The 11,230-nt window shown below is 34.1% G+C and overlaps 1 protein-coding gene across 1 annotated transcript in view; it reads left to right on the top strand.

Moving 5' to 3' along the window:
- The first annotated feature begins 314 nt into the window (after positions 1-314).
- Positions 315-11,230, top strand: part of NYAP2 (neuronal tyrosine-phosphorylated phosphoinositide-3-kinase adaptor 2) — a 142,857-nt gene continuing 131,941 nt past the window's right edge. Inside the window, exons 1-2 of the mRNA XM_051990504.1 lie at positions 315-328; positions 3,500-3,801. Of these exons, the coding sequence (XP_051846464.1) occupies positions 315-328; positions 3,500-3,801 (316 nt within the window). The remainder of the gene's footprint in view (positions 329-3,499; positions 3,802-11,230) is intronic.

Here is an 11,230-nt window from a genome sequence, read left to right as displayed (position 1 = left end):
TCATAAGTCTGTTTCCTTATCTATAAAATGAAGAAGGTTATTTTTGTAGTATCTATCTTAAAACATTTGTGTGAGGAAAATAAAAAATGGTAACACTTCAGAATTTTATAAATATGATTTTATTTCTGTTAGCTGTTTTTGCCTATTATCATATTTGTTTTTTAATTGTGTCTGACTTTTACTGGATCCATTTGAGTTTTTCTTGAAAAAGAGACTAGAGTAGTTTGCCACTTCTTTCCCAGCTCATTTTATAAATAAGGAAACTGAAGCAAGCAGGATTAAGAGACTTGTATACTAAATGTCTAAAGTCAGGTATGAACTCAGGAAGGTAAGTCTTTCTGACTTCAACTTCACATGCCCCTCCCCTACACTCTATTCACTGACCCATCCAGCTGCCCTTCTGGTCAATGATTTCCTTTTAAACTACAAAGTTAGATCTTAGAATACAACATTCTTCCTTTTATACCTGGAAGGACTATCAGAAGTCCTGAAATATTGGTAAATATTTAATATTTAATAAAGTAATCAGACTATTCCCCTAGAAAAGAAAAAAAAAACAGAATAAATCTGCAGTTACAAATATAGGTCATTACATCCCTTTTGTTTCTCTTCCTCACTTGCAGAATGATGACAACAAAAAATAGTACTTAGGATATTTTTGCTTCTCCTATTCTTCTGTGAATACCTGTAATTCATTCAGGTTCTATTTACCTCTGCTACTTCTTCTTGTACGGAAAGAATGCTTGTGGCTAGGAAAGACATTTCAAATAATGGCTTTGAAACTTAAAGTAGGTCATGAAATGTAATTTCTGGAAGAGATCTTAGAGATTAGCTAGACCTAACCCTTCATTTTGCAGGTAAGGAAACTAGAGATAGGTGACAAGGTGATTTGTCTAAGGTTACACGAGAAGATAAGGGATGTACCCAAGAACATGGAAAATCTCACAAAATATAGAGCCTTTTTAAGTAACAGCCAAGGTCTGAGCAAAGAATTCAGTTAATACCTTGATCCTAGGTTGTCCCATACCTTACATAGCTGAAAGCATGACACTGATTTTAGACTTTGGTCAGAAAAGTATATATTTTGCCTCTTGTTATCAAACCAAACTTTTCCTACATGACCATGCTTAACATGGTAAAAGAGAGGGAAGAGGGAAGGATCACACTTACTATTCTCAAGCCCAAAGAAAAAGTAATTATATGGGATGAGCCAATTTCCATGAGCAGCAATTGTTCACCTGAGAATTTTTGATAGAATCAATCAGGTATTCCCCTATGCCTCATCAGAAAGAATATTAGGCATCTGATCTTAATGATCTCAACAGGCAGAAAAAAAAAGTGTTTGGACATGAAGGTAGAATGAAGCTCTGCAAAGTCCATAAAGTCCTAAATACAAGTCAAAAGAAAATGAAGCACTAGCTAGATGTTTGACTTTCAGAAAAATTTTAACCACTCCTTACTGATTCTCCTCTTTGCAAGGAGATTGGATTGAAAGTTTAGGGTTGCAATTCAACCATTATAATTATTGAAGTGTCTCTTTTTCCTTTTTTTTTTTAATTCTAGTAGAAAATAAATAATAGTTGTCTGAGATGAACTTTGAAGAGTAAAAGATGTGTCAAACATTTCCATATCCATTACTATCAATTATCTTTCATTATCATTTCCCATATTATTTACTTATTTATGTAATAGTTTCATTGGTCCTATAAAATTAGATTATCAAAGAATGATAAAACAAATTATCATTTAACACCTTTCCACAAGTTAATTTACATGATTAAATAATAAAGGATAATTTGTAGGAGGAAAAAAGACAGCATATGGATTAATAGCGAGTTTAGGATAGTATGAGACATCAAATGGGAATAAGAAAGGACATGAGAAGGCACTAGATGCTGGGGGATTCCAAAAGCTGATGTAAGACATAATGAAAAATCCAAAGCTTTAGGAATTAGAGGACTCCAATCCTCCCTATTTGTTTGACCTTTGACCTAGTCCTTAGAAATGGACCTCAATTTCCTAATTTATAAAATGGCCTCATTGGATTGCAAGGCTTAATATTCCTTTTTAGCTCTAAATCTAGGATCTTAGAAACCTATAAGACAATGAATTTCACCTACCTATTAAGCAAAACTTGTTTTTGCTTCAAATTCATTAGAAAGGAAAAAAAAAAAAACTTGCTTCATATTGTCTCTTAGCAATGTGCTTAAATGGGAACTATATGAAAGTTTATTATAGGTCTCACCTTTTAGACCACTAAGCTTCTAACATTCTTTTCAAACCAAAATCTCTGCAACTCAGAAGATAGAAATGGTTTTTAAGGTCTTCCCAACTTCTGAGAACCACCAGAATGTGGACTTTGCTGACATACTACTTTCACTTCTGGACCATAAAGAGACTGAAAAGAACTTAATTCAGAATTAGAGACAATTAAAGAAAAAAACCTTGTTAAATTAGCTTTTCATTATGATAAATTAGCATTACATTATAGTCATTTAGAGATATCATTGGATTTTTTAAGGCTATACTAATAGAACACAATTCTTGAAATGACAAACAAGGTTGAAATTTTCAGATATGACTCAGGGAGAGATGAAACTAAGTTCAATTATGTGAATTGGTCAAAAGTTAGCCATAGCAATTCTCAAACTTTCATAAAAGGGTCTTGATCTGTATCAGTAGAGGGATGAAATTACAAATCTTCAGAACAGTACTCAGGTAGATTAAAGAATAGAGGAAGAGTTTGAGAGACCCAAACCCCAAATCTAACTTTAATTCCATCTCTAACCCTGATTTCAAATATGAATTTATTAAATTATGATAGAATGTTATGGAATATTATTGTTCTATAAGAAACAACCAGCAGAATGATTTCAGAGAGACCTGGAAAGACTTACATGAATTGATGCGGAGTGAAATGAGCAGGACCAGGAGATCATTATACATGGCAACAAGAAGACTATAGGATGATCAATTCTGATGGACATGACTCTTCAACAATGGGATGATTCAAATCAGTTCCAATTGTTCAGTGATGAAGAGAGCCATCTACACCCAGAGAGAGGAGCATGGGAACTGAGTGTGGACCACAACATAGCATTCTCTTTCTTTCTGTTGTTTTTTGCTTGCATTTTGTTTTCTTTTTCAGTTTTTTTTTCTTTTTGATCTGATTTTTCTTGTACAAAAGATAACTATATAAACATGTATACATCTATTGGATTTAACAAACATCTAAACATATTTAACATGTATTGGACTACCTGCCTTCTAGGGGAGGAGGTGGGGGGAAGGAGGGGAAAATTTGGAATAAGTTTTGCAAGGGTCACTGTTAAAAAATTATCCATGCATATGCATTGCAAATAAATAAATAAATAAAAACCCCAAGTATGAATTCATTCACAATATATTCATGCTCAACTTTTCAGAAATCATCTATTATATACATGTGACACTTTTGGATAATTTATACGTGGGATTCTTTCCCTCCTTTCTGTTACAGCATAGGTGGAGAAGTCGGGAGAGGACACGAAGGAAGTTACGTGGGCAAACATTTCCGAATGGGATTTATGACCATGCCTGCTCCTCAAGACAGACTTCCTCATCCTTGCTCAAGTGGCTTTTCTGTGAGATCCCAATCCCTTCACTCAGTAGGAGGCACAGATGATGACAGCAGCTGTGGTTCTCGGAGACAGCCTCCACCAAAGCCAAAGCGGGACCCCAGTACAAAGCTGAGTACTTCATCAGAGACCGTCAATACCCCAGCCACGGGTAAAAGCGTCAGACTCCCTGAGAGAACTGAAGGTAAATTGCCCGGTTCCCACTTTAACTGGGGAAATTTATTTATTTCAAAACATTCGGGTCAGCAAATTAACAAACATCTGCTTTCCTCAATTGTACACAATTTTCCAAACATAATTAGACTTCACGGTCCCATAATCATGCCTGAATTGCAGGCAGCGCCTTGAAAACAATGAATTAAAGTAGAATGTTACACATCTTGTTGGATCAATCTATAGTCATGTGCTATGTATCAATGTTGAAGAATGAGTTCTATTTAGATGAAATTTCCAGATAGAAAACATTGCCTTTTTAAGAAGGTGGCAGGGCAGTTAGTTCTTACGGGATGATATGGTCACAGTGTATAATCTCCTGACTCCCAAAACAGCATTATTACTCAGGGAACAGAGCAGCCAGCCTGCTCAGCAGGAGAAAGAGTAGGAGCAGGAGGAGATAGACAAATGGCATTCCCAGGAGCCCTGGTAGGTTGAGGCTTTGATAGGGGCCAGAGCCTGGTGAACTGGTCATGAAACTATTGCTTCTACTTCCACATCAAGTCCCCACCCTCACCCAGAAAGTTGGACAGCACAGGGTGTGGGGAAAATATAAAGGTCCATTTTTTTTCTCAAAGTGTGTTGGGTCAAGAAGGTAAGATTATGGCTGGGCTGGGCTGGATTGCACTGGCTTGTTTCATCAGAGCTGGAGGAGCAGGGAATTTCATGGGGGAAAATGATTTGGCTGCACACTGGAGATACTCCTTATGGGAAAAATTGGTGGTAATTCCACTCTTTTGTCCTCCAGAATGTTATATCCCAAACAGATCTTTTAATGTAGAAACTGCTACATTTTCCTTGACAAGTTCTTGAAAGATGATTGGATAGACTTCTTTTTGATCATGACTTTCATGTAATCCAGTAATTTGTAAAGTATCTTTATTGGACCTGTTTTCCAAATCAGTTGTTTTTCCTATGAGATATTCCACTGTCTTTCAGTTTTTCCTTCTTTTGGTTTTGTTTTATTGATTCTTGATTTCCTCAATTGGCTCTATTTTTAGGAAAATATTTTCTTCAGTGAGGTTTTTGTACCTTGTTTCATCTTAGACCAATTCAACTTTTAAAGGAATTTTTTTTTCAGTGAATGAATTTTTCCCCCCATTTGGCCAAGTCTGTTTTCTAAGACATTTCCCTCAATGACTTTTTTGTACTTCCTTTACCATTTGATCTAGTCTTTTTTTGAAGATGTTATTTTCTTCACTTTTTTTGTCTCCTTTACCAAGCTGTTGGCTTGTTTTTCATGATTTTCTTGTATTACTCTTTATTTCTCTTCTTAACTCTTTGTTAAAGTAGGGTTCTTCTTCCAGGGTGGAGGGAATATTGTCCCAATCTTTAGGGATTGTGTGCAGCTGTTTTCAGTTATTTAGAGAGATCTGTAAGTTATGAAAAAGTATTTATTATTCTTCTGATCTGTGAAAAAAATTACTCTTTTTGTCCTAGAACTGTGATGAGGATCTTTTGCTCTACTGTGGCTCTATGATAGTGTTCCTCCTTGCCCTGGAATTGCCACTCATGACTGTGACTAGGTCCAAGTATGGACAAAACTAGAGTCCTGTCTCAATGCAAGCAAAAAGAATCTTATAATATTCTTCTGACCAATTGTTCGACCTCCCTTCCTTTTACCATCTGTGGGCTGAAACCTCAAGAAGCCACCACTGCCACTTTCCTAATGTAATGCTTCTGGTTAGCTGAAATTGCTTCTGTGATGACACTGTGCTCTATTCCTGTCACCTTTCTTTATTGTCTTTGGCAACTATGGGTTGAGAGATCTAGAAACAGCCATTGTTGCCACTGATTCAATCACTCTGAAGTCTATTCTTGCTTTGCTGGGGCTGGATCTATGCTGACACAACTTGCACTGAACTGTTCTCTGCCACAGATCTTTCCTGCTGACCTTTTAAATTGTCCTAGGCTGGAAAGTAGTTTCACTCTACCTTTTTGTGCGTTCTAATGCTCTAAGAGGTCTCTGCTTTTACTCCATCTTAGCTCTGTCTCCCATCAGTTTTGGTTTTTAAAAATCATTTAAAATATGATTAGGTAGGAAATGTAGGATCTTCAGTGTTGAGAAACAGTAGGAAATAAATGCTTGGATATGTGTGTTTGTTTATGTTGACTTTATATCACTGTTGCTGAATGAAATAACCCTTCTCCCTCTAAATTCAGTTTTCTTAAGGTTGTCTGTTTCAGTTTTTTTTTTCATTTTAGCCATACTCTTCTTCCTATTAATGTCAGGAAAGTCAAAATATAGATTTGGTGACATTAGAGTAATTTCTATGGTAATAAGCTGCATAAATCTGTTTATAAATTCAGGATTATGGCTTCCCTGCTGGATGAAAACTAAAGCGACCTACACAAGATAGTAAAAAGCCCTTCTTCAAAAAAAGAAAAAAAAAGCTTAATTAAAAAAAGAAAATGCAAAAAAATACAAAAACTTTTTTGGGGATTAGTAATTTTTAGTGTTCATTTTAAAATCTAATTTTTAAATAATTAATAAATACATGTAAAATAACTTTTAATGCAATGTATATGTTTTAATTATCCTGTCTTATGGCATCAGTGCATCTTGTCCATTTTCAAGGAATGGTCCATTTTGAGAGATCAAGTAAGGTAAAGAGAGAGTAAGGTGAGACGATAACCATTTTTCATGACAATACTGTGAGGTAAGTAGTTCCACGGGGTAAAAAGGTTCTTCATGAGGATTATAAGCCTAATGGTTAATAGTAATTGTCACCAGTTACTTGGATATGAAGACAGATAAAATCTGGGACACAGCATGAAGGGAAATAAACACAAATTTTAAGTTATGTAGAAGCTACCCATTCCTACCCATACTGTCATGTGTATGCACATATAGTGTGCCTGCCAGTACAATCATTATAAAACATGAGACAATTTAATTTCCTGTCCACTGTCACATTTCATTAAGAAAAAAAAAAGCTTGCTCTATTAGTCTATCAAAAACCTCAGCAACATTTCCTGTTTGTACTACTCCAAAATAGCAACTGCATGTACATGAGCCATAAGAATATGATGTGCCAGTATAAAATAGAGACAAAAATCCCAGATTACAATGAACAATAAATGTGTGTGTGTGTGTGTGTGTGTGTGTGTGTGTGTGTTCAATTTTCTATTAGAAGTTGTATAGTAGATTAGATAGTCTTGGCATTAGGGATACTTTTTTCTTTCTTTTTTTTTCTTTCTTTTTTTTTTTTTAAAGGATACTTATTTTCAAGTCATCTCTCTGACATAGGTTTGTTCTGGGGCAATTAATCTAACCTCTTGGAGACTTTTCTTCCTAACCATTTCTTGTGTTGTTTCTTTTTATAGCAAGAGTTAGAATGGAAATACCTTGAAGGAAAAGATTGTTTTCATACTGATTTATTTTTTTATTCACAGATTACTCAGTATCATGTATAATGGAATATAGAATGTAATAAACTAAGGAAAAGTCTGTTGATTTCTTCACAGTAATAATTATTTATATTTACATAACATTTCATTTATAAAGCACTTTCCTTATGACAGCACTGTGAGATAAGTTGCTCCAAAGAGTGGGCATGTTCATCTTGGGGAAGACAAGCATAATAGGTAATGATAACAAGTACCTTCAAGCATTTACTTTATTTAGAAAGGACATTAGATTTATTCATCTTGACCCCTGAGGAAAAAGTGGGAATAAGGATAGGAATTATGCAGAGGAAGATACTAATCAATGTAAGGAAAAATCTTTCTCCAATGGCAAGATATAGATCAGGACAACTGAAGATGGTCCCAAGGCAAGACATTGGCCTTTTAAGCTAAGATGTTCCCAGATCTGTTTGTAAGCAACACCCATTCAGTTATTAAGACTAGAAGATAAATTTGAACTCAGGTCTTCCTGACTTCAGTCTCCGTGGCAAATTGGATACAGCACCTAGCAGCCTAATAAAAATAGTAATTATTATAATAGCTGGACCTTAGTCCCTAACCATCCACAAAAATCTTTACCTTTTGCAATGCTGACTATCAGAAGTTTGAAAACAATTTAGAACCTTCTATAGGGGTGTTATATTATTGGGAGTTGTTGGGAAGTATAATCATTTATTTCAAGGAATCACATTTATAGAAACAAAGGATGCTCAGTATGAGAACCATATTACTTCCTGCTATGAATTCAATTGCTTTCCCCTCTGATATTATACCTTGTCACAGGGGAAACAGTTCAGCACATTTTAATAGTATGGCTTTTTTTCTTCCCCTTTAAGCATTACTATTGTGGCTTTGCACTTTAGAGATGAATAAAGCTAATTTTCTAGCTCATGGAAAGCTGCAAAGAATCACTCTCTGGGCTTTGGAGGAATAAGGTAGAAATAATTTGGGTTTGTTCATTCTTGTACCTCTTGGCTAGTCCTCAGATCATAATAGTTGAATTCCTGAACAATGAAATGGGGCCACACATGATAACCTGAGCCTTTCTATCATAATTTCAATGTATCTGACCTCATGGAGGCTTCCAAGTTATTTCTTGTTACTCTTAAATTCTTCTCCATTTCATGTCTACCACTTTTAAAAATGTCACTTGGAAGTCAAAAACAATAAATTCAATTTGGTAGCCTTGCTCAAGCAAAGATTTTCAAGCTAAATGAGACATTAAAATCATTTAGTCTACCCCCTCATCTTCCACCACCATTATTTTACAGATAATAAAATTGAGACTCAGTGAAGTGTGACCTCGGGACACGTGTTTCCTAACTGGTAAACAGTGAAAAGATTTGAACAACTTCCAAAGCCAGTTTTCTTTCTGCCTCAATGCCTGTTTGACCAAGAGTTGAGTGATTAAACAGAATTGTGGAAGAGACAAAAAATTTTCCTTTTGGAAGAGATTTGATTTTTCTTTGTCTTTTTTCCCCATTTTAAAATAAGGAGTAGAAGTGACAAGGATATTAATAATGATATTCCAAGTTATCAAACAGGAACATTAGAATAAATGAGAAACGGAATCTTATGGGCTATTGTGTCTTCCTAGAAATTGTGAGTTCCTAATTTTGCTTTAGGAAGTAATTCCCATTTAGTAGGTCTTAGAGAAAGTTTCTGGTTTTTATAATAATTAGAGTAAACTGTATCTCTAAAAGCCTACAGTACATTTTTTTTCCCCTGAGGTATCTAGGTCTTGAAATCCAGTGCTCATTTTATAATCCTAGATGCTCTGTTTATGCTTATCATTCTGTTCAGTGGTGTACTCCCAAGAACTTCCTAGACTTGCTTTGAGCTAATAAAACATAAAATAATTGATAAATTAATAATAGATAAATAAAACAATAAAATTTATGTAATTCAATAAAATTGTAAAACTTTACAACTCAAGAAATTGTGTGTCAAGATGTGTAATTTATATAGGGAAAAGTAGTATGAGTTTTTCACTTAGCATGCACTAAAGCCTGAAATATCACGGTGTATGAAACAAATTTAAAGAAAAAAATGCATGATAAACATTACTTGACATAAATATTTGACTAGAACAAAAGTATTAAGTGCTCACAATTTGCAACAAACTGTACTAAGAATGGAGTAGAGTCCCTGTTCTCACAGACTCACATTTTAATAGGGCAGATAATACATACTTAATCTATAGGGAGGAAATCATCACCAGAATCAGAGATTGTACACCTGAGGACAATGATAAACAGAACAATTAGGCACTTCTCTCTAGGTGCCCTTTTATTTTGAGCTTCTTTTTATAAAATGGGCCAAGTAATTTTTCTGCACGATTTAAATGAGATTGAAATCTGACAAACTTGTACCAACTTCCCTTTGATAGACACTTTATATTTCTTTGTTTTATATTTCAAACTCTTAGAGGGAATATATATATATATATATATATATATATATATATATAGCAAGTAGTGGAAATTAATGAGTTGTTTTAGGAAAAAATGGGTACTTTTGAAACTTAGTTTATCTACATTTTATTAATAACAAGGAAATATATGACATCCAGAAAAGATACAAAAAGTAATCTACTAAATGAGGGAAATTATCATTCTCTTGTTTTCTTTCCCATATTCATACATCTCCTATTCTCTAATTCTTATTTCTATGTAATGCAGTCATTGTTGTAAGCTTCTTATATAGGTTGTAAGCTTCTTATATAAAGGGACTTTTATTTTTCTTTGTCCTCATATACCCTAGTGTTTAAGTGGAGTGTCTGGCACATAGTAGGAAGTTGACAAATACTTTTTAGACAGAATTGATTTAAACTTCGGCTTTCTCATTAAAAGGGATTCCATTCTCTAAGTGTTTCTTTTTTCATTTAGAAAATGTGTTGTGAGGCCATCATTTAAACCTGAGTGGCTGGATGTCAACATAAATCTTGCCTTTAATTGACCTCAATGAGGCAGGCACTGATTGGGGGGAAAAAAAGCTTAGGGTTCTATAGCCATATATTTGTGTTGTCAAGATTCTTACTGTTAAGAAAGAAAAATGCAACATTTCTTTAAAAGGTGATGTTAAGCCCCATTATTTACCAATAATCAATATTGGAAAATATGATTTCTAATATTTAACAATAATTTATGGATTTTTTCTGTAAGCCAAAGGAAATTTGATAAATAAGACTATAGTAGGGATTCATATTTTACAAAGCATTTCATGGATACTATACCAACCATTATGTCCTATTAACTGCCTTGAGAGGTATGTGGTATACAGATGAGGACATTAAAATTCAAAAAAAGTTCAATAGTTTCTCATGACTCAGATCAAACAACTAATGACTCAGATAAGTTCTTCCTGATCCTATTCAATAAGCAGAAATACCTTAGATCTGGATGGTCACTTGACTGTAGCAATATGTATACATATTTATTCTTAGATAAATAGAGTTAGTTTACTTTTATTTAATGTGTTTTGCTGAAGATTTTGCTATATTCTTATTCAGAAAAACATTCCAACTAAATATTCCAAAAAGAACCAGTTATTTTCATTAAAATTTATTTTGAGATCCATAGTGTGTCTTCCCAGGTTTGTTTGTTTGTTTGTTTCTTTACAGTCATGGTCTCTTACTGCATGACAAATCATTTTAATAAGTTATAAGATATTTATATAAACCTTCCATAATAATAAATTATTGTTTATTAGTGATAATAAATTTAGCATATTAAAGGACCAATCTTTTCTTCAGTCATAAAGGAATTTATAGACATACACATGGTGATCAGTGAAATTAGTGAAAAATTATTTCTGTCATTTCTGTTTAGTCCATCCTCCTAATTGTCAGCTGCCTTACACTAATTCTACAAGGTAGATGTTCTTATCATACTCATTTTAGAGCTGAAAAAGCTGGGACAGAGAAAGTTAGGGACTTTCCCAGGGGCACAAAGGATCTGAGTAAGGATTGAATTTTGATCTTCCAGATGCCA

The sequence above is a fragment of the Antechinus flavipes genome, chromosome 3 (genome assembly GCF_016432865.1).
Source record: "Antechinus flavipes isolate AdamAnt ecotype Samford, QLD, Australia chromosome 3, AdamAnt_v2, whole genome shotgun sequence".
In the NCBI taxonomy this organism is placed as follows: Eukaryota; Metazoa; Chordata; class Mammalia; order Dasyuromorphia; family Dasyuridae; genus Antechinus; species Antechinus flavipes.
The sequence above is the reverse complement of the archived record's forward strand: the minus strand, read 5'-3'. Positions and strand labels throughout refer to the sequence as shown.